The sequence below is a fragment of the Amblyomma mixtum genome, chromosome 2, assembly GCF_055824585.1.
Source record: "Amblyomma mixtum isolate Tamu chromosome 2, ASM5582458v1, whole genome shotgun sequence".
NCBI lineage: Eukaryota > Metazoa > Arthropoda > Arachnida > Ixodida > Ixodidae > Amblyomma > Amblyomma mixtum.
The window spans coordinates 97,797,487-97,824,654 of record NC_143013.1 but is presented as its reverse complement, the minus strand read 5'-3'; the positions used below and the strand labels follow the sequence as shown (position 1 = coordinate 97,824,654).

At 46.1% G+C, this 27,168-nt stretch overlaps 1 protein-coding gene across 1 annotated transcript; it reads left to right on the top strand.

Annotated features, from left to right (window-relative positions):
- The first annotated feature begins 16,213 nt into the window (after window positions 1-16,213).
- LOC149360239 (innexin inx2-like) lies at window positions 16,214-19,209 on the top strand. The gene has a single exon (XM_089572225.1). The coding sequence runs from the start codon at window positions 16,306-16,308 to the stop codon at window positions 17,428-17,430; it is 1,125 nt and encodes a 374-aa protein (XP_089428351.1). The 5' UTR covers window positions 16,214-16,305; the 3' UTR covers window positions 17,431-19,209.
- The last annotated feature ends 7,959 nt before the right edge of the window (window positions 19,210-27,168 follow it).

Below are 27,168 nucleotides of genomic sequence, written 5' to 3'. Positions count from 1 at the left end.
AGCCTCTTGATTGAGTGCAGCTGACTGGCCAGGATTGCGTGTTCTGCATGGCTGTGAGCGGGGGCATTATCAAAAATAAAAACGGCTTCTGAACCAGGCTCTTCACTTTCGACACGGGCTGATATATCGCTCAAAAATTCCTTAAACACGACCCAGTGAACCTTGTCGACAGCCGTCCAGTGTATGACACCATTTGCTGACATACAGGCGATAATGTTAAGGTTTGCGCCTCTGGTGCCAGTCGTCGTCTGCACTGCATGGTTGCCCCTTAACCGCACGGCCGAAGCTCCTTGAACACCATATGTTATAGTTGGTCTCATCAACGTAAAACCTGCACAAGCGGGGTCCATCACACTGCAGCCACTGCGCGTATGCTTTGCGGGTGCGTTTCACGTCATCTCTGTTGCGGTCGATCGGCCTCTGAGTCACCAACTTCATAGCCATGCGCATCCAGTAGGCGATCAATGCTACTTGTGCTGATGGCAATTCCGGGCAATTCTTCTTCCACCGCCTGTTTGATTTGCTTCAGCGTGAAAGCAGGGTTGTTGCCCACAATATTTTTGAGAGCCGCTACAACCTCATTTCCGAATTTCTTCGACGTTCCGCCTTTCTTCAGCACCTCTCTATCGGTAGCTGCAATGGACCTTGCTGTCTTTAAATGGATGCCCAGCGTGTCTGCCATTTTTTTTTTTCACATCTCCTCCACGCCTTGACACATCGAGAATTCTGGCCCTGTCATGTTCAGAGACTTTGCTGTTCTTTCTTCTTGGTGCATCTGGGGGCTTGAATGGCGGTCCTCGTTTTCGGTGTCCAATTAGGACGTAAGAGCACGGCTCATCGGCTTCCATGGAAGAAAATACTGCGCGTTAACGTCCATGCGAGATGAAGGAAAAGTCGTACACTATCACCTGCTTGTAGTATACGAGTGCGTACCACCACTGTCCAGCTCTACACCGTTGTGCAAATGCAGCCACAATGCGGCACACACAAACCCGTCTGCTTTGAAACTTTCTTGTCTTCTGTGTTTTTAACAATGTTTTTTTTTACGTGCCTGAGAAATAAATCTTATTTCTTGAAAAAGAAAGTTCAGAGATTTCTAGTAACGTGTGCACATATCTAATCTATGTCTTTTTCTGTTGTCCTAGCATATTTTGCAAAAGCAGACGACAATCCACAGGAAATGCAGGCGCAAAACTTGCCTTCTGCTTTGGAACTTTCCATCATTGGCTGTGTACCTTTTTTTCACACGAAACTACGTAGGACTCTAGGGTACGGTTTATTAACACTGTCTTTGACTATCTGACAAAATAATCGCATCTTTTATTAAAGACATGGATTCAATGTTCTATTATAAACAGTGTGTGCATTCGTGCCCTCCTCCGTCATAATAAAGAGCCAGTAAGCCATAGCACTGAGCCCCTGTGCAGCTTTTTAATGCTGATATTGTGCGCTTTAAACGGCGCTTTAAAACACTTGTATCAAAGCAGTGTTGGTTATAATATTGATGAAATCTATGCAGTATGTGGACACTTCGCTCCGGCATCGCATGGTTTGAAAAATTATCTCATCTTTATTCCTGGCATTCGTGTTCTATGCTTTGGAGTCTTCTACAGAATTCGTTTTTCGAGTGTGGATTAAATTGGTTGGCACCTGGATTAAAACAGCTGGCGCACGTATTATTTGCGTTGGCACTGGGATTAAATTGGTTGGCGCTCGCATTGTTTGAGTTGGCGCTTGGATTAAATACGCTGGAGCGTGGATTAAATGTTTTGCACTCGGATTAAATTCATGGCACGCAGATTATATCAGTCAGCGCATAGATTATTTCCACTGGCACTAGGATCAAATTCAGTGGGAAAACCTGTAGACGCTCCAGCGCACGGCTGAGAGACTGCCTTTCTGCGCTGTAGGCAGGTCAGCCGCAAATAATGTGGGATACGGCCCCGTGATTCTCGCAGATGCACATGCAGGGCTATCAGCCATACCGATTAAGAAAGAGTAATGGTTTGTGAAAGCTACGCTAAGCCATAGGCGACACAGCAAAGTTTCTTCACGTCGTGGTAGGCCGGATGGAAGCCGGAGCTTCAGATCTGGGTCCAAGGATTTTAAACGGGAATTGGAAAATTGGCCGAAGTTTCACTAAGCAAGAGTGATGCCCTGCGCAAGTGCGCGAAGCCTGGCCGCTCCGTCTGATCTCGAAATGGGGATCGACACAAAATCGCCGTCGAGGTGAGCATTTCGCACGATCTCACCCGCGCGGTGATTGCCTGCTATGCCGCTGTGCCCCGGTAGCCATTGGTAGATAATGTGATGTCCTTTGTTGATGGCAGAGTGATGTAGTTGTCGAATTTCAGTTGTTCATGGGCTCCACGGCGAAGAGCACCTTCTCAATTACAAGTGCACCCCATTGGTAGTACCTGGCCGTACATTTAGGCAAGGATTCCGCGAAAATTCGTCTGGTCAGGCGCATCGAAGGGAGAAAAGGTTTACGGTCAGTGACCAAGTCTTAAAGTAATGAAACACGTTTCGGAAGCCGTACGTTTTCGAAAGCCCATACGTTTCGGACGTTTGCGGAATGCCTACTGCCGTCTTTACTTGTGGTTCCCAGTATACTGGACAACCCGCCGACAGGCTGGAGAAATCGTTTCGGACGCCAGTTCCCTTAGACTGAAAGTCTTCAAAGAGGCAGCTGTTTCTGCAGGGGAAATTATGCCTATATAAGAGACATGCAAGCACACTGTTCTCTCTGAAGCATGAATGTATTTCAGATTTGTGGGTACAGCGGTGTCACGTACTTAATTCTCACACGGTTCCTCAAATCTGAATTCGAGGTGGTTGCTCGGGCTACGTAGGCTATTCGTGTTTCCTGATCATAAAGTGAAGTAAGTAAGTAATTAAAGTAAGTAAGTGAGCAAGCAAGCAACGAAATAAGTAAAGCAAGCAAGTAAGTAAGTAAGTAATTACAGTAAGTGAGCAAGCAAGCAACGAAGTAAGTAAAGCAAGCAAGTAGGTAAGCAAGTAAGTAAGCAAGTAGGTAAGTAATTAAGTAAGGTAAAGTAAGGTAATTAGGTAAAGTGAAGTAAAGTAGAGTGAAGTAATCTAGAGTAAGTACAGTAGGTAGGTAGGTAGTAGGTAAGCAGGTAGGTATATTTAAATAATTAGGTAAGTGAAACAATTAGTAAAGTAAGCAAGTAAGGTAAGTAAGTGAGGTAAGTAAGCAAGTAAGTAAGTAAAGTAAGTAAGGTATAAGTAAGAACGCAAGTAGGTAAGCAAGGTAAGCTAAGGCAACGTAAGGTAAAGTAAGTAAGCAAGGTACGTAAGAAGTATAAAATTCTCGTCGCAAGAAGACGTATTTTGCCAACTCTTTTTATAAGCCGCGGTTATTGCTTCATGACTAGAAGTAGTGACGGAAGGGCTCGGAAAAAACAGAGAACATTGGGAAAAAAACTACTTATTATGGTTTTGTTTGTAAGGCACGTTAAGGTATAAAAAATAAGTGAACATGGTCTAGTGGCCCTCAGTGGAGTGCTATGTCCAGCTGTGTGAGAAGAAAAAAAAACACGCCAAAAAGTGCCCTACATTTTAGTATTATGGTTGAGTATCGAAATATTTAGGGATTTAGCCGTGCCATTATTTTTACTTCTCAGTTCATAAAATATACTTAAACGATTGCAGCACAGAGTACTGTCCTGATGTGTTCTCGTGCTGTGCCTTTTCCTTTACACTCTCACTAGCCGGAGCTAATACGATTCTAGAAACGTTGCGTGGTTCTGTTCGGGATAAGAACGCGGCTAAATGTGGTAAAAATTTTACAGCTAAATATTCAAATCATGGGCTGTTCCCTGGCTACCGCTTATCTTTGCGTAACAATTTGCCTTAAAGAAAAAAAGAAAACTGTGTTTTCTTGGACTACAAACATTCTTCTGATTTTCACCTCTGGGAAGATCCATCACCGGTAACTGCGAACGAGGTGATACGACAGGGGAAAAAAAAGAGCGATTCCCTCACAAAACACATTCCTGCTTTTCAAAGCGAATATATGTTACGTGAGAGTGATTTATGTACTTACGTGACTACGAATTTCGACTTGCTGACTTCTTGCAGCGCTATTAGCCTAACTACTCTAGACAAAAGCAAGTTAGACTTTGACCAACGTTCTGCCATGGAATTAAGAAGGCTTATGATGCCCATATGCAGCTTTAAGCTCATCACACCTTCTGCAACTATGTGGAAAATTCTCTCTCATTGCCAATCGCTCCAATAAGCTTTGAAATCTGCACCGATATATGCTATCCCGTTTGCCTGTGAAACCATTTTCTATGGTATACTGCAGGGAATTAGCCCCGACGTAGCCGCAAGAAAGTTCACAACGCTTTCCCCGTATGTGTCCGTCCAGAAACGGGTCGTCAGTAAGCGAACATGCCGAAAGCGCAGGTGTCACCCGCTTAGCCAGCACATTGACAACGCCACGAAAGAAAGCCTTGAAAGCTTGGAGGCTTCTAGCCTGGTGTCGGTTCTGGGCAGCAACAAACTTGATCTGACACTGGTGCAATTGACTCAAAAAGCGCTTTTTTAAACTATACTTATCGGCTTGTTTATGAACCCCTTTTTTATGGTTGGTGCTATATAAGCTTTTGACAGCATACACCCGGATCTTACCAGACTAGATTCATTTCAAGAACGACTTAAACCCCACAAAATCTTTGAAACATCATGTTGTACAGACTGAGCAGAGGATGCAGTGTCCTGTGGGCACTTCTCGCACCTTGAAGTGTTGCCATGCATGTGCATTCCATGCCTCGCCGTGGCTGCGGGTTGAAACAAACATTTTTCCCGCCGATACCAAACGCCAGCGAATGGCAGCCTTTGGCCAAAGGACCAGGCAATATTTGATATATGCGAACGAGAATTCGTTCAAACTCCGGGCGTAGCTGACAATAAATCATTTGCATATTAAGGCGAAAGCCTTCAATGGCTCATTCTCCCGTTCGTACGACCGGCGTTACATCCAGCGCCTGGGGTGACTCATCGACGAGCGCACCTGTCAAAAGGTGACTTCATCAAACGGATGACAGATGGAGCTGTCGGTGCGGCGGCGTCAGTCGGTGTGCGGCAGCTAGTGGAGGAGGATGGCTCCCAAGCGGTGCAGCCGCAACAAACATAGGCAGTCATTGGCAGTCGAAGTAGCGCGACAAAGGCTTTAGCCTAGCGCACTTTAGGCTGCTAAAGTGCCAACATAGTTTTTCTTTCATTTTTCTGATGTTTATAGTTTTTCGAAAAAACTTGTTTCTTGCCTTTTAATTAAAAATACCCGGAAATTTTGGAACTCTGCATACAAGAGATGAATGATATAAATGATAAAAAGGTGTGATGAATGATTGGAATCTAGAAGGGACCGAGAACAGAGTCCCTGTATTCAGTTTTATACGAAAGAAGAAATCGTTTTTAAAGGTAGTTGCTTGCTCAATTTCTGACAGACCTGAAACAAACGATTCACACGCTCTGCCAACGTGTTCGTTGTTGTTGTTGCGTAACCCTGGAGTTGAGTGGCTGCAGCTCTGGACTGACTCTTGGTGCGAGGGCACGGGATTCACTTTTGGTGCTACAGCACTTCTAGCTGCACCCCCAGGGTTTCAGCGGTGTGTGTATGTGTGTGAAGCATCTGAGTAGCAAGCGTAATTGGGCCACTGGGGAAATAACTGGGTCAGTGGACACCTGTGTTGCGCTGTGAATAGACGATGGCGTCCACCAGCAAATTGAGACAGTTATGCGCCTTTCATTTTCTCAAAACCAGCGGAACGTTTAGACTCAGTTGATTTTGAGGAAAAGCGCATAACCGGCTCCCTGGGTTAGTGCACGCCTTAATCATGCTTTGAGGTACGTGGTGCTAGTGCCCACTTGCAAAAAACCGCGCTTTCACACAATATTCAGTGCTTATGGCAATGTTAAGCCGCCAGCAATTTTTTTTTTCTTCCAGCCTTTGAGTAGTGCTGCCGACTTTTAATTTTTCTTCTTCTCGGCTCTTAGATACAATATTAATGATTCTTACTAAAAATCACAGTGAAATTTTTGAAATGTTAGAGAATAAATGTTCCGACCACCGGTGACAAGCAGAATAAAATATGGCTGTCTGCTTCGGATTCATGCACTCCCTACATCCTAGCACGGGGGGTCTAGATCTCTTTTTAGTACTGGTGAGGACTTCTGAGACCCCCCGAGACCTCCCTGACTTCTGCCTCTATCCAATTAGCACAGGATGCTGCGTTGTCGAACTAGAGATGCATTGTCACCAGGTATCCGATTTTGGTTGGCCTCAATGTACGACAGACACGAAGAAGGGAGTGGCCGTCCACTTTGACTTCTCAGCAAAGGCACACGGGCATATATAGGGCGAAGACATAAGCTTCGGAGGTGAGGTCAGTTCCGTGTGATGGCCGGAGTTAGGACAGGGCAGGCGATGCGTCTGCTCTGGGTAACTTCCTCTTGAAGCAGCTGTGTCTTCTCTAGAAAAAAAAGAAAAAAAAAAACAGAATGGAAAGACATTTTGACAATACAGGACGTTAATCATCAAACATCTCATGTGTATGAGTTCGTCAATAGCACTTAAGCAGTGCTGTAACGTACCGTGTTTCCCAAATGTAACCAGGAAAGAGTGTTGGCTGCTGCAGCCGACACCCCGTAAAGACCAGACGGTCTGAAAAGCTGAGGACAGGGGTTCTCCTTACCTTACACCGATTCAGATCTTACGGGGATCCATACGTGTTCCACTAAATGGCTAAGAAACATATTCATGTTGCTGGTTACTTTTGGGAAACACGGTGCGTATCTTTGGGGACGGCAGGTATATGCATTTGGTTCCTTTGGCCATAAAGGTGTGGCTGAAGCTTGAACGCCCTGTCCGCCTTTATTTGACGAGAAAGCAGTCGTTCTTTCTGCCGCTTGTTCTAACCACAAATTTATAAGAAACCCTTCTCCCGTACACATGGAACACAAATATAATACGCCCATTACGTACAATCACAATTAGAAAGTTGGATCATATTGAGTGCTTTGTCCGCAATAGAAGCTTGTGGCCTGACCATCAGTTTCCCAACCCTATATACAGGACCACTCTGAAATCCAAACAGACCCCGTGCGATCATAGCTCCGCTTTAAAATTTCAGCCACGCCGGCATGCAGTCTCAAACAGGGGACCGAATGACTTCTTCTATTACTTTTGGCAGGTTGTCGAGGATACCCGCAAATAAGAAGGACTATACAGTTGTGGCGGAGATTTCACATCACTATTCTAGATCGCCAATCGGAAGACCAATCCTGAGCCTCCTCAACGTTAAAAATGGCTAGCGCTCTACGACGAAAATCTTACTTTTTTTGGAGTGGGCTTCAATTGCGAAATAACACGCTTCGTACTTTGACACTGATACACGAGTGAAAAGAAGGATATCATCAGGCAGTAAGCCGCAAAACGCAATTCTTATGAAAAGGGTAGGGTATTGGTAAGATTTTATCCTGTAGGTATTATCAATTCCCCTTGACTCCCACTGTTGAGAAGCCTTTTTGATTTTTCGCGCCGACAAGTTAATCCAATCGCAGTACATTTGAGACTTTTTTTTCCATATCCTTCGCGACAGCCTTCATTACACAGGAGAAAGGACAGCAATTGAAACTCGCTTGTTGACCGAGAAAGATATATGCGGTGCACTACGCTAAAATGAGCCAAGGCCAGCGCATGGCGAAGCCCGTGCTCCTGTTTTTTGTAAGATAAGCATGATCACCTGCCACCTAGATAGATGTGCGTTTCCTGGTCCGCTCACCCTTAGACACGCATCAAGCCTTTTGCATGACATGTTTGCTAGGTCGTGACTGCGACAGCGTGTCTCGGGCAACTCATGTAGATAGGTTTATTAAGAGACTGCCACCCGGCATATTCGCTCTCTCTCTTGTTCTGTCGTTCCCTCTCTCACATACCCTGTGTTAAGTGGTGGTGCAGAGACACGTTATTGCGGAAAAATTGATCTCACCCTTCCTCGCACTGAGCGTTTATTTTTCTACCTCACCAATCCTCCAATTTGTTAGCGTTACCTACGTTACCCATTAACTCAAGAAACTGAGGGATCGTGATTGTGACGGCGTGAACGCCTGCGGAAATATGAGACATGCTACCAAAATATGTTCGTGTTTTCAGTCTCATCGGACACTCAATATTTGGTATCAGTGAAATATAGGCACCCTCGTTGTGCTTCAAGCACCAGGGCACTGCCACTTGAATCGGATCACAAAGTGGTTCCTTTCCGATTACATTCTTCTCCATTCTGTTTTGGTCCACTCCTTCATCGTTGGACCTAGACAGTGTCGTCGCATCTGCCTCCACACGCCGCGGTGACTCAGTGGCTCTGACGTTTGGCTGCTGCTCCGATACCGGCCGCGGTGGCCGCATAAATGAGAGAGCATTACTTCTGCAGCCCTATCGGTGAAAAAAAAAAAAAAAAACAGTGCCCGGATTCCGTTCTTTATGAAATTCGCTGATTGGTTGAAGAGATGTGACGTCGCAGCGAGGCCTAGCCAATCAGAGTGCGCTGCTCGCCTTACACTGTGGACACGTAACGGAATTAGCTAGGTGTCCACATAACTTTTCGACGGAGGCGAAATACGAAAACGCTCTTGTGCTGTGCGATTCGAGGAACTCCATATGGTCTAGATTAATGCACAGCACCCCACTACGGCGTCCCTCGTAGCCTGAGTCCCGTCGAGACGCTAAAACCTCACAATATACATTGTGCTTCTCTGTCACTAACTTTAACGTTTTAGGCTTTAGCCAACGTTTAGCCAATTATTTACTGAGTATTTAGATTTTCAGTTGTTTGCTACAGCTCATAGCCAAACTTATCACCCATTGTACGCTCCTTATGTACAGGTACTTATAGAAATTAGATGACCACCTGTTTTCGATTTAGTCGGCGCTTCCCGCACTATGAGAGATAACCATCCCATGCCGTCTGTTTAGCCTCAATCTTAGCTTTGCAGTAAAGCCCATCAGGGCGGCGCCTAATCACATCCGATTTGAATGCATTTACATCACTCTTTGTAGTCGCTCATCATAACCTACTTTCTCCTCCTCCGTGTGAGAAAAAGTAGGACAGATAACCATCGCTCAGGCCGACCTCTCTGCATTTTCCTAACTAATCTCTCTCCCTTGCAATGAATGCTTAATGCTAATCTCTATACAGCTGTCAGCATGAATTATGTCGTCGACTGCACTTTTGACCTAATGTCATAGAGAAGCGTATGGAAAGCGCGCATTCAGTTTTCACGCGACCAAAACTGCCGGCACAATACAAGTGTGCTGCCATCTTGCGACAGTCCCTCAAAACTAGCTCATCTGCTTCAGCTCTCTGTCGCAAGGTGGCAAATGCGGCAGCGAATGGGCGTTTCGCGATATGCTGCCTACGAAACCAATGGTTTCTGTACGTTTTAGCACTTTATTTGCACTCACCCCAAAATTCAAAACGCAAGCGAAAAGTGCGGCGGGGTACGCAGAAGGCTGTAGCCGCCTTGCACCTGTGCTATGTGCTTCGTATCCAAAAGAAACGTAGCTAGCTTACGTTTAAACGTCTGCAATACGGTTCTAGACTGTTGGCAGTATTCAAGGATACACGTTTGGGAAGAGTTCGACTGTAGCGTTAACGTGCACGATAGCTGGAAGGTGGAGCCGCTTGCGACCATTCTAGTACATATGTAGCGCACTGTCTGCATGAAAATATCAAGGGGACCGACTTCACAAGCAACTGAGTCGAGAAGTTTTTGTGTGGAGTTTAGAACTTGGCATCATAAATGATGTGATGCTTACCCGTAGCATCAAAGGAGTACAGATACCAAACGTCTGGTTGCGTGTTTCCTTCTCTGAAATTATGCGTGAGACAGTACACATGGATCACGACGTGGATTTCGCCTATATGACACCTCAATAATTTATTATTTCTCACTGCTTTAACAATATAGTCGGCTCCACCCCCCCCCCCCCCCAAAAAAAAAAAAAAATCAATGTCTGTTGTGTGTGTGGAGATTCCGCCCTCCAGAAGAACCATCCTCTGGTGGATGAACATCAGGGCACCAACCAGTAAAAATATGCCCCTCCGACATACGAGACTTCACCTACCACCAACCCAGGCAACTCCAGCCTGCACCTACCTTGACCTTCAGGTAACGCCGCCACGCACCAACCTACACCTCCAGCCTCCAAAATCCCCCCCCCCCCCCCCCCCAATCACCCTTCTACCCAGGTGCACCATCCAGAAGGCCTCCCCAACCACCCTCTCAAAGCCACTCGCCGGAAAAGCCTCTGCTTTGGGACCTCCGGGCACCCACAGGTCGAAGTGTATCTCCCACCCGACGAGCTGCAGCTCGCCCGTCCACCGTTTCATTCGAGAAGGTCTCCGCCCAACACGCACCTGCTCATCTTCACCCTCCAGGAGCCTCAACACAAACAGAAGCGATTCAAGGACACAGTGGGAAGGCGGCAATGTAAAACCAAAGTGTGGCTTTGGCCTATGGCTGTGACGTCAGAGTTCAGCATAAGTGGTGTGAAGGATGACAAACTGCGATACAATCTCTTCTTCTGTGTTTTAAGTCAGTACATGCTTAAACCAGACTGCATCAAGAAATGAACAAGCAGCTGCAGTATAGCAGTTTTTTCATGACTCTTGAACTTGACGTCAGAGCTACTGTTTTCAATTCAATTCAATTCAATTTATTTATTTCCCAGAAGGTTCTGGTCGGCTGACTGGGCTAAAAGCTGTGCGTAAACAGCTTGACGAGGCCCCAGCCAGCCGTTACAAGGCACAACAGCACACATTAAAAGAATATTCATATAAACTAGAGAAGCAAATAGTTGATACAACAAGGAAACAAAAGAGTATCATGGATTCAAGTAAAGGCAGTGAACATATAGTTATATTAAGAGGACACCAAAAATATCAATTCGGCAAATAACACTAACTGCAAGGAAATATACATACAATCAACTCAATAAATGACAGCAAATCTTACACACTTTATTAATGCTTTAAACGAGAAATTTGTTAAACAAACTGAGGAAAATTGGAGAGAAATTTTCAACTAAGAGAAAGAACATCAGGTTACATCATTACAAAATAATGACGTAGTGTAGCTTTGGTAGATTTATTCGTGTCTTTGTATTTGTTGAGAATTGTGGGAAGATTGTATTCTAGTGCCTGTAGCCTGTAGTCTGTTCGAAAAAACGGTACTAGCCATTTGTCTGTGTTGCGTGTGTTTACTGGATGTTCTTGAAACCGAAACAATATGAGATATGAAGTTTAATTATATATTATTTACCGGTTTTTGACGACTGCAACATGGTGATCCACGTGTTCTGGTGTGTTTTACGCATCATTTAAAAGAAAACACTCAACCGAAAATGTGTTGCCGGTGCTTCTTTAGGCGATCTCCTTATGAAGTTCAGCAAGAGAACTGTCGAAAACAGTTTAACCACTTTTCCGTGGCTGTTTGCTAACCCGGACTGGAATCACATGATAAGAGAGGCCTACTTGCCAAGATGAAAAGTTTGTGGAAGTTGTAAACGTACTGTACGGAAGCTTTCCCATAGCGTTCCTTTAAGCAACGTAACTGGGTCCAGATAGCAAGCCACTTATCAGGGACGAAGACCTAAGTTAGCAGTGCACTGTACAAAAGGATAAAGGAATCGATTTTCCCCTGTGTTTCCCAGGAAGAAAGATATAGAACCACTCTGTACGGTAAAGAACACTAGCTCAAGTATAAAAAGGCCGCGAATGCAGTGCCATGTAAGCGAGTGTACTGCAATCAAACTACATGTGGTTTCCGAGCAGGTGATTTACGGGGAATTAAATTATTTATTTGGCCGTGAGAGGCCAGCCATACCACCAGTATACTAACAGTCCACCGGAGTCAAAACAAAATAATATTTCCGATACACCAACACTACCGTACACTTCAGCGCTCTAATTCTTATCAGCCTTACGAAATAGAAGGGAGACGGCGCTAAGCACGTCAACTATAGCAGACGGCACTGGTGCGCTCCGATGGTCGATGGTCCGATGGATAACCGATGGTCGGTAAGGGTAACGGACTGGATACCAGTAGAGGTCAAACGTAGCAGGGGGCGGCAGAAAGTTATGTGGGCGGATATGAGATTAAGAAGTTTGCAGGGATAAGGTGGCAGCAGCTGGCACAGGACAGGGTTAATTGGAGAGACATAGGAGAGGCCTTTGTCTTGCAGTGGACGTCGTCGGCTGACTATGATGCTGATGTGAGATCCCGTGTGGGTCTCGTCCCATCTTTGATACATCAACGTTTTGTCTTCAGACCCCTTTGGTACCTGGCTTACACCAACGTCATGATATGCGTCGTACGAAGAATATTAGAATTTACGTCGATGAAATAATACTTTTTGTTCGGCCGAATTGTGAGGGCATACAGGGACCGCCAAATATGGGGCTACAAAGACGTTACGGCTGTATTCAAATTAGCTAACATGCGGCTAAAACCAGCTACTTAGAGGAAAAAATTCGCAGAGCTAAGTTTACCGGCTTAACGTGTTAATCAGCGAAAGCTCATTGGCAGCAGCATTTCCGTGTTCGCCACCCGCTACGGCACCATCGCCGTCGCAGCACAACCAGTGTCAACGCCGCCGCCACCCGTGCGGTTTTGCATGTTCAGCTCGGGTGTCAACGCGCTTTCGACTTTCTTGTCGGAATTGAGAATATCCACTACTCCCGCCGGCATGGCGAATCTACGAGCGTCCTACGGCTCACACCTTTCGCGAGCCTCCGCCGTGGTCCCCTCTTCGCAAGTCGTCAACGCGGCGTTGAACTCTACAGGGGACTCCTTGCTTCGCAAGCCTCATGAGGCTGCTGCGGCTGCTGTTGCGTGATACGCTCCACCGCCGTGTCTAGCGATTCTCCTCACACCTCGTTCAACCACCGCGCTAGCCCCACCCTTTCCCCTACGACGAGCAAGCCGCTGCATCTTTTTCTGTCTTCTTTCACTCCCCCTTTTCTGCCTACCCCCCCGGCACGGTTCCACGTCTCTCCTCCCGTCATGGGGAGAGAGGGAACGCGTTACGCATCACACGGCGGCCGTTGTAGCTCCTAACGGTTTGTGCGAAAAGCTACTACAGCTTTCGCTGTGAAATGGTGAAAGTGAGTCGTTATTTCTGTTTCAAATTTTGGCTTATTTTTAGAGGAATTCTTTTTGCACCACATACGGCTTACTGTCGCCAAAATGGCAGCCGCTGTGTTGGCTAGTTTAAATGATTAATTGCTGTCTTGCGAGGTAGGGTAATATTACCGGTTAATTTGTCACTTTTTTGCGTTGCAACATGCAACTCGCACTTGATCCTAGCCCTTACGTTTGCCCTCTTACCACTAGGCCGACACGCCACTCTCATGCCCTCTCTTTAACGCCTTACTTTGCAAGGACTAACTTATACAAATTATCCTTTTTCCCTTATACAATTGCAGATTCGAATCTTTAGATATGCTGGAATTAACTATGTAATGACTATGAAATCTTTTCTCCTCTCAGTTCTTGGGTGTCGGTTTTGATTGTGTCAGTTTTTTTTGTGCTTATATTTTATGTGCAGTAATAACCGCTTCAATTGGTCTACTCAATGTGTTGATGTGTTTTGTAACTTGTGCTTTCATGCTTTTTTTAATTTTATGTAAATGTGTACGACTTCTGCTCGGGCGCTCAGCCTGCAGTATGTTCAAAATAAATAAATAAATAATAAATAATAATCGCTTGCATTTATGGGGCCGAACTACCATTACAAAGAAGTAAAAAAGCAAACGGTGCGGAAGAGAGCTTTCTACGCTGTAGTAAACGTGTCTATTAGCAAGTGCACGTCCGATGTTTTCTTGAAATATTGAAATATACCTGCGCTTAAAAGACACGGACTGAAAGATAGAGACACACACACATAGCGCTGGACTTACAACTGAATCTTTATTCGGAAAACACTGCTCTTTATGCACACCAGCAGCTGATAAAAATGGAAGATGGTAACACCCGGATGATAAAAAATCGACAAACTGTCTCGTCACATGTCCAGTCCTACCTTCCCTTTTGCAAAAATGCCCTTTCTTTTGATAGTAGTGAAAGGGACGTGCTACTCACGCATGCATCCCCACTGTCCGCTATGCTCATGGCTTCAATTATTTCACGCGCCGTTTGGTCACGGTTCCTGCTTACTATCTTCGTCTCGTTATAGGAAGGTACACATTTACACTCTTGACAATGAACCACCAAATTCCCATCGCTTTTCCGTTCCATGTTCTTCCGATGTTCCCGGAGCCGCTCATTCAAACATCGCCCCGTTTGGCCTACATATGCTTTGCCGCATGTAAGCGGCAACCTGTATACCACTCCGGGAACATCGGAAGAACATGGAACGGAAAAGCGATGGGAATTTGGTGGTTCATTGTCAAGAGTGTAAATGTGTACCTTCCTATAACGAGACGAAGATAGTAAGCAGGAACCGTGACCAAACGGCGCGTGAAATAATTAAAGCCATGAGCATAGCGGACAGTGGGGATGCATGCGTGAGTAGCACGTCCCTTTCACTACTATCAAAAGAAAGGGCATTTTTGCAAAAGGGAAGGTAGGACTGGACATGTGACGAGACAGTTTGTCGATTTTTTATCATCCGGGTGTTACCATCTTCCATTTTTATCAGCTGCTGGTGTGCATAAAGAGCAGTGTTTCCCGAATAAAGATTCAGTTGTAAGTCCAGCGCTATGTGTGTGTGTCTCTATCTTTCAGTCCGTGTCTTTTAAGCGCAGGTATATTTCAATATGGCAAACCAACTCGCCCAACAAACCACTCTGCGATGTTTTCTTCTTTGTATGGGCCGGGAACAAAGTAGAAAGCGCGACGGTTGGAAACACTGCCGCGTGGATCGTCAAAACGAGGGATTGGTGTCCTCCACTTACCGTCTTATACCAGGTCAGGTCGGTATACCGTGGAGAAACGAGGCGACTGATGAGTTCATGGGCGAGTATAGCGGCACTCGATTCGTCATCACCTAATCGCGCTGCACCCGGATGCAAGAGTCACCGCGGGATGCGTTCCACGCTCGATCGCTGGCAGCGCATAGCACGAGGCACTACTCAACACCTACTGCTGGGCAGCGTGCAGACATGCAGCACGCCACTAAACACAGCTTCGGGACTGTGACCGTTCAGGAAGATTCCTTCGAAGACTTTCTCTTATGCTGGACGGCGGCCGCGCCTCAACGCGCGCGATTTTCTGTAAACACACCGGTGCCTGGGCTCAGCTTGGACAGCAGTGGTAGCCTGCGCCCGCACTTCACGCAGGGCCCGTTCGTAAAGACTGTTGGCCTCGCCCAGCGCCTCCCGCTCTAAGGGTGTAGCTCCTACCTCCCTAGGCGCCGTGCTTAAAAGAACCCGCGTACTCTGAAAGATCACACCACTCTTTCCCTACGTCATTGTACCCCTTGGCCAGAAAGCGAGGCGATGAAAGCTTCTTGTGCACTTCTCTGTGCATCTATTACTAGTAGTAGTAGTAGTAGTAGTAGTAGTAGTAGTAGTAGTAGTAGTAGTAGTAGTAGTAGTAGTAGTAGTAGTAGTAGTAGTGATTGTGACGCGGAACACAAACGGAAGAGTACCCGCGAAGGGAATGCGAAGTTGGTATTCCAGGACCGTCATTCTCCGCCTCTGTTTTTACCGAGGTGCTAGAGTGCTGCTACCACCCCCTTTGCCATAAGGGGAGGGGAGGGGGTAACAGAGTTGCATGCGACTTTTCGGCGCAGGCGTCTCTGTACTACGAGTACCGCGCGTACTGTGCATCTGAGGATTCCTTTGTGCGGAAGGAATCTAGAGTTATGTTTTCATTGTTCGGCGCTCGCAGGGATCAAACCTTGACAAAACATAGTCCTCGCTCAACAACTTTTTTTTTTACAGATATCTAGGGCAATGTTGAAGCATTTCATTCGTGACTCCTTGGTCTCCGTTTCCGCAGCTGATGATGTTCTGCACGGCGAAAATCAGTTCCCTTATGCAAGGTGGCGCTAAAAATATATAGCTGCAATGCGAAGCTTCTGCCAAACACAAGTTTGTAGCCTATTCGCCAGGTGACGCTATATCCCCCCGACTGTTCAAAATCCGTGTACAATCAGCAACTGTCCAGGCGGCGGAGCCACCAGATAGCGCAGATAAGCGAACACCGTCGTAAGGGCAGCTTCCCGTAAGCACCAGCGAGGACCGTGACTGCCGAGGGCAGAACACCGCCATGGACAAGCTCTTTTTCACCGACGCGTTCAAGAAACTCCTGCACATTGGGAAGGTGCAAACGGACAACAGTGTCTTCCGGCTCCACTACCGCTTCACCGGCCTCTTCCTTCTCGCCTGCAGTGTGCTGGTCAGTGCCACGCAGTTCTTCGGCGATCCCATCTACTGCGTAACTCACGATGCCGTTCCTGAAAATGTAATGAACAGCTATTGCTGGGTGGAAGGAACCATCACCCTGAAGCGCTCTCTCAACGCTACCATAGGCAAGGAAGCCGCTGCGCCAGGTGTAGACCGGCACCGAATCAAAGATGGCGATGAGGTGATCGAGCATGCCTACTACCAGTGGGTCTGCTTCGTGCTGTTCCTGCAGGCGGTGATGTTCTACTTCCCGCGCTGGCTCTGGCGGAGTTGGGAGAACGGACGGATACAGTCGCTACTCCTGGAGCTGCACAAACCGCTGCTCGACAACGACAAGAAGAAGCGACAGGTCGAAGACGTCGTGGACTACTTCTGCCGTCACCGCAGCCACCACATGGCGTACGCGCTGCGGTTCTTCGTGTGCGAGCTGCTGAACTTCGTGAACGTGATTGGTCAGATGTACTTCATCGACAAGTTCCTGGGAGGAATGTTCTCAACGTACGGAGCCGAGGTCATCCGCTTCGTGAGCGAAGATCCGGAGGTAAGAGTCGACCCCATGATCAAGATCTTTCCCAAAATGACCAAGTGCCGCTTCCACCGGTTCGGTACATCGGGAGACGTCCAGAAGCACGACTCCATCTGCCTCCTCCCGTTGAACATCATCAACGAGAAGATCTACGTGTTCCTCTGGTTCTGGCTCATCATCCTCGCAGTGGTCACCGGGATCACTCTCTTGTACCGCATCGTGGTGTGTGGATTCCCCCGATACCGGTATCTCCTCATGAAGACGCTCAGTCGTATGGTGCCCGAAAAGAAGATGGACCAGCTGGTGATGAAGGCTTCGTACGGCGACTGGTTCGTGCTGTACCTTTTGAAGGACAACATGCAGGCGTACCACTTTCGGGACATCGTCTTGAGCCTCTCGGATAGGTTGGCGAAGGAAAAAGACCCAGACAACGTGGACGGAGACGTAAGCTCTAATGCATAAACCACATATGACCGCTGACCTCCTCCCAAGATCACAGCCGAAAATCTGCTCTGGCAACTCAGCAGACGCCCTGTGCAGACATCAGCCCGCGTTGAAGGTGATCGCCACTCCGGCAGTCCTGCAGGGCAGACTTACTTCCATCCGCACCGTACCATGTGCATACACTCACCTTTCTTCAGAAAAACTTAATAGGAAATTTAAGCGCTCTCAGAAGATTCGGCCTAGGCCACGGCTACTTCGCTTTTTGTACTTTCACGAGACTCCTGACGTGCTCATCGGAAGCGTGCGGGGAATTTTGAGCGGTGTATGTGTTTTCGTTGTTTTTTGTGATTAAGAAGAAAGCTGATGTTCTTAATTTTGTGCATCTAGCTAGCAAAAAGAATGAATTATCAGCACCTCTGGCATTCGCTAACAAGTTTTTCTGTTTCATTATTCTGGCCGGCCCCTGGTCGACATAACGAACAAACTGACTGTCGCTGCGCGTCCGGAAGTTTCTGATAGCAGTTACTGTTCTAAGCTTTTGCTGTTCTTTTTCAGTATTTTATCCAGCCCTTTTTGAGAATTTGTTATTATCACCATGTTGGCTTTCAGCTGATGGAAAAAGACGCTCAAAATTTCGAGAAACATTTATTTGCCGTACATATTGTGAATTAAATATTGGACGCAAAACGCGCGTTTGATGATGGTTTGCTCTTAAGGGTGGTGCAGCATTGACCCGGAGAGTATAGGAGGCTGTTGTTGAAACACGTGTCAAGCCCGATCATGCAAGAAATATGGTTGAGTAGGTCAGAGTTGTGGAGAGTTTGTATGCAGCCATTTCTGCAGTAAGGTAAACGCTAAAACGATCATTTCAAACAGTGAAGAAAAAAAAACGAAAAGAATGACATCGCGCCCGACCAGCGCCTTCCCTGTCTCCGTCACTATCGTTTCACTGTGCTAAAGCTGCGGCGCCTGCAGAAAAGAATAGAGACCAGTTGATGACGATACGTATCTGAGCAAAACGACCCGCCTGATACCTACTTGCCTATAAAAAAAAGATCGTCTGCTTTCTCATTCTGTTGGACAATAAATGTTTTTCACTCACTCTGCTTTCTCAAAAAAAAAAAAAATGCAGCAGCTATCGTTGCTAACCCAAAAAGATGGACTGCAAACAACACCGTTTGAAAATTTTCAGCATAGGCTGTTTTTGTCATGTAATGAGCCTTCAAGAAAGAACCAAAGGGTGCCACATTTTGCGCTTACATAAGATTGCCTTTTTATTATTATCTTGCTGCAGGTGTTTGTGCTCAGAACGATATTAGAGATCGTGACTTACTTGCCGCTTTCTGCAGTTAGGTAAATTAATTATCAAACCAACCTGCTGTTATACAAACTGATTGCCTTCGCTGGTCCCCGTGATTTTCCCTCTCTTCGTGAATGATTCTTCTTGATACTCCAGCATGCCATTCGTGTAATGCCAATACCTTGTTTTGTCGGTACGTCATTGCTCTCAGTACCTCTGTACGGATTTCAGAGCCTAGCATGATTACATGTGCTTGACAGACCCACACAGGCAAGAGAAAACGGCCGCATAATGTCCTGGAGCTCACGCCCAGCTTTGCTGGTATTCGGCCGTGAGTCCCAGTGATCATGGCTACAACTTTCTGGGCCAGCGTAGCATATTTGCAAACGTCTCCTTTCTTACGAGACGGAACCAATCCCGGGTTCCCTTCTGCTTGAGATGGAGACAAGGACCCGTACCCGGAGGCCAGTTTTCAATAAAGACTTTTACGCAACCATCATGAGACTTTCAGACATTTGTGGTGCTGTAATGTAACTGCTGGCTTGAAAGTTTAAGAAGTTATAGAAGCTCTCTAAATAAACTTAAGGCTCTAAGAATGACTCAGCAATGAAGATTGTACCATGTATAAAACATATGAACCTAACTTCAGCCATAAAATTGGTGTGTTGAATGGTTCCATCGCGAATGCAATTAACTACACATTGATAACGTATTCGTGGCCAGAATAACGTAGGACTAAGTAAATATACCGTAAAAACTGTCCACAAGTAGAACGTGAGACTGATAGCAGGAATCAAAGGAAAATGCATCAGCATTTATATATTGTAAGGCTGACCAAATGTATGAGCAGAAAAAAATTATCTGCATATTTACCTTTGAAAGTAAACTAATAAGTACTGTTATATGAGTAACCATGGGCAGATGCTTGCTAAATATGAGTATGATAATTTTGCACTGTATACAACCGGCCGCCGTGCAGACAGAGCCTCCGAGAGGCTCCGTAGATGACTATGTACTCGCTTTACATAATTTTATTAATTTTATTTTATAGTGGTTCAATAATAGTCAAGATGGTTGTGCGATAATTATTGTTCGCATAATAAGTTGTTCCCCTTGCCGCTGTAATTTGTTCACCTTTCAAACTTTGAATTACAAAATTTGTCCCATGTGAACTCTTAAAGGGACACTGTAGACAACCTACTCGATTTTGTTCTTAATTAAAATTGATTCAACGGCTATTTGCGTGTACGTTAACGCTTCTTCACCGGCAAAAGGAGCATATTTATTGCTCAGGAAATGAATCTGAATATTTTCCCATCACTCGATTGCCAACACCCAAATCAACACCCCATTCGTGACGTCTACACTGAAGAGGACTCCGTGATCACCGCTTTGAAGTGTATGGAGATATACCTAGCCTCCGGGATCGGAACAAATTGCGTCGATGCTCCGCTGTTTAGTTGCGAGAGCGGCTAGTGATGGCGACATCTGTAATTCATCTTATGGCCTTTTCTAGCTTACTTAAACTCGGTTTTCAGGGAAAGTAGCGTATTTACCATTAGAGGGCAGTAATCTATCGATTTAGGCCCATAAGTTTGTCCTCAGTGGGATGGTGGCGTCAAAGGTGAGTAGTTGCTGTGGGGGCGATTGGAAGGACGCAAGTGTTCCGCTTTGTGAAGCAATGCAAGCGGTTCTGCTTTGTTATCAAGGAAAGGTGAAGTACCCTTATTTTAAGCGACTTTTAGTCCCGAAAAGTATGAGCCTTGGAAATGTTGCTTATCTTTCGACCCGTTATTACCTAGTGAAAGAGCATCGGCTACCAAACACACTACATGAAGACAAGGTGGCAATCGCAAGCACAGCTGGTCAAGAAACAATCTGCCTCTTCATTCGTAATAGCAAGTGCAGCTGAGACAGGTCAAAAAACAAATGCAAAAGGCCTTCGGCAAGAACGGAATATAACGTGGCTGCACTCAAATCCGTTGTTTCGTGCTTAGCGCTGGCACATACCCACGCTCTCGCCCTTTTGTGCAAACCAGTTTGGTAGTAAACTGCAGAGTTTTATATTATCATAACAAATTAAACAAATTCAAAACGATACTTTCTCATCGAAAACTCCGCAGTAATTAAGAGATGTAGGTCTAAAAATATAATTTCTTTTATGCCAGCCTTATGTCAGTCGTTTTAAATATGATTCTTAATTTGCGAAATGAGATACAGGGATAACGTTGGCCTCTCCGTTGGAGCACCTAGATGAACCAGCTCGAATAAGCGATGTCATACAAAATAGCGTTCACAGACAACGCATACCAAATTTTCATAACAGCATCTGGATCTACAGCACCCAGGAATACAAAGGTTGAATGAAGATATTTGCTTTTAAATGGAAAAGAGCCACAGCGAAAAGACGGATTTCTTTTTACTTCAGAGATGCAACTGGTTTTGCTGCGTACTCTCCGCCAAGTTTCATACAGGGATGAAATCCCTCCCACTTTCAGCAGGCGCAAAGGTAAGTCAAAATGGTGAGGTCTAATAATGGAGAGCGCGTCGCTAGTCATTTTGTGCTCCGTTAAGGGTTTTTTTTTCTATTGGTTGATGGCGAGCGATATGTACGGCGACAAGCAAGAAACATAGCAAGACGGTGCTCCAAACTACGCATAAGTGAAGGGGTGCGTGGCTACACTGCAAAAAGGACAGCAGCCCTTCAAAGACGAGGATCGTTAAGAGTGTGATCACGGGAGGCAATTTGACCCGTGTCAACCACTTCTTCCAGCAAGATCATCGAGTGATACTGCGAAAGATGTGGGAAAATCACACAGAACTTGTGCATGCCGCTGTGTATTCTCAATTGATGGGTGCCGTGAATCGTGGCCGCTAAACAACAGGATCAAAGTACAGTGATTGTTACGGCTCACTTGCAGGTCTTGGCCCTAACAGGTACGGTTTCTGTTGTTCACCGAAGATCAAACGTGAGTGGACCGTTTTGATGCAAGGGAGAGGTAAGAGAAATATTGGGAAATTCCTGCGTTGCACGTAGGGTGCTGCGCAGCGGTGGTTGCATAAGAAATCCTCTGGGCCCTCTTTTCCGACGGGGTTTACCATACGTGTCGTCGCCATAGCAGTAAGACCAGCAACAGCTATACTTTCGTCCCCCCAGACTAAAAAGTGCTCTTAGCTCTCCATCTCTGTAGCTCTCGGCGTATCGAGGAGGAGCAGATTATGAGGGTAGGATATAGACGCCTTAGCTGTCACGACAAGTCCTACCCAATTATTACCTCAGTAGTTCATGCCGCCACCGCTAGTGGCTTTGAGTTTTCGCGTGGATGACGATTTTGCTTACAGTGTTGCGACCCCCAAGGAACCAGTACAGGATTGAGGTAAAAGAGGAAACTAGCAAATGAATAAAACAACCATGGTCATTTACTAGGAAAAATGGAGTTCGCCACCACCCCGATTCAAAGGGTATGTCATAAGACATGCCTATCTACCGATTACGTACCCAACTTGAAGCACCAAAAGTGTAGACTGTGCGGTTATGGTTGTCAAAAAAGTGGACACACTCCAGTGGGTCATTTTTCTGGAATAGTTGGTGGTCCAAAATTGGGAGGATACTTCGTCGAAAGCTGTAGCATGGCCATTGCTGTCCTTCATGACAGTACACCCTGCTACGCAGCATACCGCTCCTTGGCTGCAGTCAGCCTTGGGGGCCTTGAATTTTTGCTTCCATTTCATTTCCCTACTTTCCTTGTTTCTTTATTTCGCACCTTCATTTGCACTGGTTTCCTCTCGTAAAGGTAAGTATTTAAAGCGGAAGCATCTTGCAATAGACGATGCAGTCGGGCATGGCGGTTAAGTGATGCGACTCCCGAGAGGAATCTTTTTGTTTTTAGTTTTAGGTAAACCTGTTTAGAGAAAGAGAATGGGCATCTTTAGCTTACTGTGTACCTTGTCACTGTTATCGTTACCAGATTACCGTGAGCCTGCCCACCGCCAGTGCGCACGGCCTGAATGTTCCTGATGCGAGAGTCGTCCGCGCAGCTGCAGGGTATCTGGTGCCATCTGGTGTCCTCAAGGCGATCTGCGCATGCCTACTGACGGCGCGTGGGCTACCCGTACTCCGGTAACAGTAACACTGTACATGGTACGCTAAAGGTGTCTATTATAACTCAAGGTTTTTTAGTGCAATGCTGTGGATTCCAAGGGAATGCGAACGCAACAAAGGGGGGGCAGAGTCAGATGGGTGGAAGAGATTATTTGCCGAGTAATATGGCCGCAGGTGGCACAGGACAGAGTTTAACGGAGGTGTCTGGGAGAGGATTTTGTCCTTCAATAGAGGTAGTTAGGTTGATTTTGATGATGATTATGTTAACTGGTACAGACAAGAAAGGTGCAAGGAAATCAAGGGTGCTGTTCAGAACAGTGTTGTAGTTTCGTCACTCGAACATCCGGATGAATATAGGCGAATAGCTTTTCATGTATCCCTCGAAGGCCAGGTATCATTCTTGCTGAAACGTTCGATACGAGTCACTTATATGGAAATATGGGAATACGGAGCCCATATGATATGAAAATATACATGAAAATCAATATGGCTTCTATATCCTCTCCATACGGCTTCCATTTCCTTGATGTATAGCTTCTATGTAATGTTGATGTTTTGTGCATGACGCCATACAAATTCCGTAGGTTTTCATGTGCATGGTGCGTGTAGTCCACATCGACACCGTATGTTGCATATGGTCTCCATGTAATCCATTTGGGAAATATATTGTGACGGGGTCGAACAGGTGGCCGTTAGCACGAACACTAGCCTCACCCAAGTGAACGGCCACGAGGGGCGCGAAAGCAGCCTTTCCAAGGGCTGGAGCCCGGCACTGGCAAATCAGCATCCGTGACTAACTTTCCCACTCCTTGTGACAAGACAGCTGTGCGACGCTTTCTAGGTTTGTGCAAGGTGCACCTGTATTTGCTATAATTTGGGGTTGGATGATACGTCCTGTTACTGAACCGATATTTTGGGCAAGACGGGATTCCTTGAATTGCATGAAAATCTCATCAGACGGGTGTTATTGCACTTCGCATCACATAAATACGGCCGCCGCCTCCATTTGGTGCCGAACTCGCGACCTGGCGATGCTCAGCAGAATAAATATCGGCTGAGCTACCTGGCTGGTTGGCGAAGGGGTCTTCAGTCGCCGGCTGAGACCAAAAAGCAACAAAGGGTAACCTCGAGAAATAATAGTGCTGCACAGACACGAAGAAGGCGAAAGGGCAAAGCTCTACTCGAAACTGGCGTTCTATTATGAATGCTTATATAAAATTGTAAGAGGAAACAATCAAACCGAACTTTCTGCGCCACACGGCACATGCAAGTTTCAGAAATAAATCCGAATATGCAAATCTCGCCCGAAGTTCAAAAAAGAAAAAAACTCTTTCCCTAGCAGGTTATAAAAGGGTTGCTAACACATGATTCCCTGTTTTCTTTCTATGATACGGAACGCTTCCACTACCTCCCGGGTCACTTGATCACTGCGACGGAACACAATACTTGTCATACCTGCAGCAATTCTGGACAAAGGCGTTTTAGTGCTCAAACACTAATCCGATGGGTACCAACCCGAGCAAAATCGTCTGTTGTCTGGTTTGTTGGCCTGAAATAAAATGGAACATACCCACTACGGGGGAGTGGTCAAGACACAGGCGGTTAACTGCTGGAAAGAGGAGCATTTTGAAAGGAAAAGGAGCAGTAATGGGGTATAGACTGACAGATTGGACGATGCAACGACCGGGGTCCTGTTAGCTGGGAGATCGAAGACTGGACGATGGCTTTATGTGCAAATTCGAATGCAACGCATGGAATGGTTCAATTTTGCACTGATTGAAAGAAAGAAAAATAAAATAATAGAATAAATGTTTGAAATTCAGAAAAATATAAATAAATAGAAAAAAAAAAGAAATAAAATTGCAATTAGCATGGGAGTCGCTGTGATTCTAGAAGAAAATTTTGAACTGCACAGCATACCAACTTGCTAAACTTTATGCCCTGTTACAACTTCTAATTAAACGAAGACCGAACGTTCTCGGCGTTCTATAATGATGGGAAATGGATAACAAGATGGTGTTACTTCAGTGCTGCTTTCACAACGCTCACTCCGTTCACGGCGCATCTCACTCGCATCGCCGCACGCTGCGAGCACTGCAACGACCGGATGTGCCTTTTAAAGCAGGGAAATTAGTAAAAGAAAGGTTCGCGTCCTTACTTTCAACTCTACGACCGATAAAGAGACAAGGGAGAGAAAACAAAAATTGCGTGGACATTTTGGCAACTAAAGTGCTGAGAGGCGAAAGCCGAGGACACTATGCCATGACGACTTCCGGTGGATGTGACGTCACACCGTTTTTGTGGCTATATCGACGTTCTCGCTATTTCGACGCAATTTCGACATTTTTGCCTATAATTAATTAACTAATTAAGCTGCAGCCATCAAATTTGGCTTCTAGGTTCATTTCTTCCTCCTCTATCTGACGCAACCATTGGTTTTCTTCTACCTTGTTTAGTTCCCTAGTTAAACGCGTGTGACACGATTTGTTAACGGACGGCAGTATATGAGTCATTAAAGGCTTTCGCCTTAAAACCAGGCGTTCTCGCGCACACCGGATGCCACTCTGAGCGCGCAACCACTCCTTCTGACTAAGCGATGCTGGACAACCGGCCAGGCGCGTTCAAGCAAGCGCACAAAGGCGGCCGAGCGCAGGCCCAGGCCTTGAAGTGAAGGGGGGGTTGTCCCACTTTCTCTAAGGCCGCTCACAAGCGACGCCCGCAGCAGCGAGACCCTGGGAACCCGGTGTAATGCACTGTCTCCGCTGGAATGCAGAGCGCTGGGCGGCAGGTCGACCCCCCCCCCCCCCCCCGCCTGGGAGGCGAGATGTGGCAGCACGATAGACGGGTTGCGTAATCTTTAGGCTTCGTTCCCCGCGCGGGTCAAGCTCCTGCACAATGGCGGAGCAGGGCTTCCCAGAGGCGATGAAGATCTCCGATCGGTGGCACTGGGTGTGCGGACACGGTCTGGTGCACTCGAACACTGCGACAAAACCGTGCTTTAGTAAAGCGCTGCTATGCTAATATGTGGGAACTAACGCAGTGCAGAAGTACACGCAAGTGCTTTGTGAAAAGAACCTGGAGTATCTTATTGGTGTCGTTTCCTGTTTCGCTCTATGCTAAAAAAAATACTTTTATGGTCTGGTGACTTCGAAACCGCTGGCACTTAGAAGTAGCTCGTGGTCGTACTAAAGGACGTAATATTACGGTCGTGAACGAAACTAGTTTCAGAGGCATTCCTAACAAATTGCGGTACTTCGTTATCCTTATAAGGCCGCGACACTAGCCGGTACTGACATCATCAACAATGCCGTTTTTGTGGACATGATTATGAAAAAAGATTGCTTGGCAGTGTGACCAGATCATTACGACGCCGTCTGGTAAATTTGCGCTGCAACTGGGTTACTTTACGCGGCAAAGCTTGCAGAAAGGAAGAAAATATCTCAGTCAAGCGCCCGAACTCAAATGCCTCACCTTTTCAGCGAGCAATCTTATCTCTTCAACGTTATCAATTAAAGGAGCATGTTCGTTTTCGCCCACATTCCAGCGTCTCCAAGCAGCGCGAGAAAAAATACATGTAGGCACCAAGCACAACCTCTTTCTATAAATGCCGCATGCAAGCATGACGTGTGCATGAGCTCGTAAAGGAACGAGCCTGTCTCTGGCTTATATGGTAAGTGCACCGTAACATATATGTGTGCACCTTCAACTGCTCGCCCGAAACGTGACTGTACAGTCATGGTCGTGTACAGTCAAGGGCGTCCGCAGAATTTTTTGCAGGGGGGGCCCCATTGGTTGTTGGCGCCGGAGGGGGGGGGGGGGGGTATGTTCGTAGCAAAAAGGCACTATTTGCGGAGTAAATTTATTTATTTATATATAAATAAAAAATAAGTTAAATACACACATGAAAGAAAAATTACAAAATTAAAGCGTGGCTAGGAGAGATACATTGGAGTTTATCAACGAAGAAACAATCAAAATTAATAAAAAATGCAAAAAGATACTGTCACTTCGTGGAGAAGAGTGCTCAGTCTTGCTGCATACGGGTTCTCGACTCACCCGGATTGATGACCAGCACACAGCACAATATGGTCACAAACACGCAACTACAGTCACTCAGTCAGTCTTCCTTGAACAGCAACTGTAGGCGCCTCGGATTTTTCTGGGCGAATTGCGTGATTACGCGGGTGATAAATTCATTTCTGTGCTTCATTACACGCTCTCGGTGCACACTCATCATACACATTGATTGGAAAAACGGTTGAACGCGTACGTTGAAAACAAAAGATGACTATATATACAACGAAAACTTATTTACAAGAAAAGTGCACGCTCGCAGCTTCATACACCTCGCTCC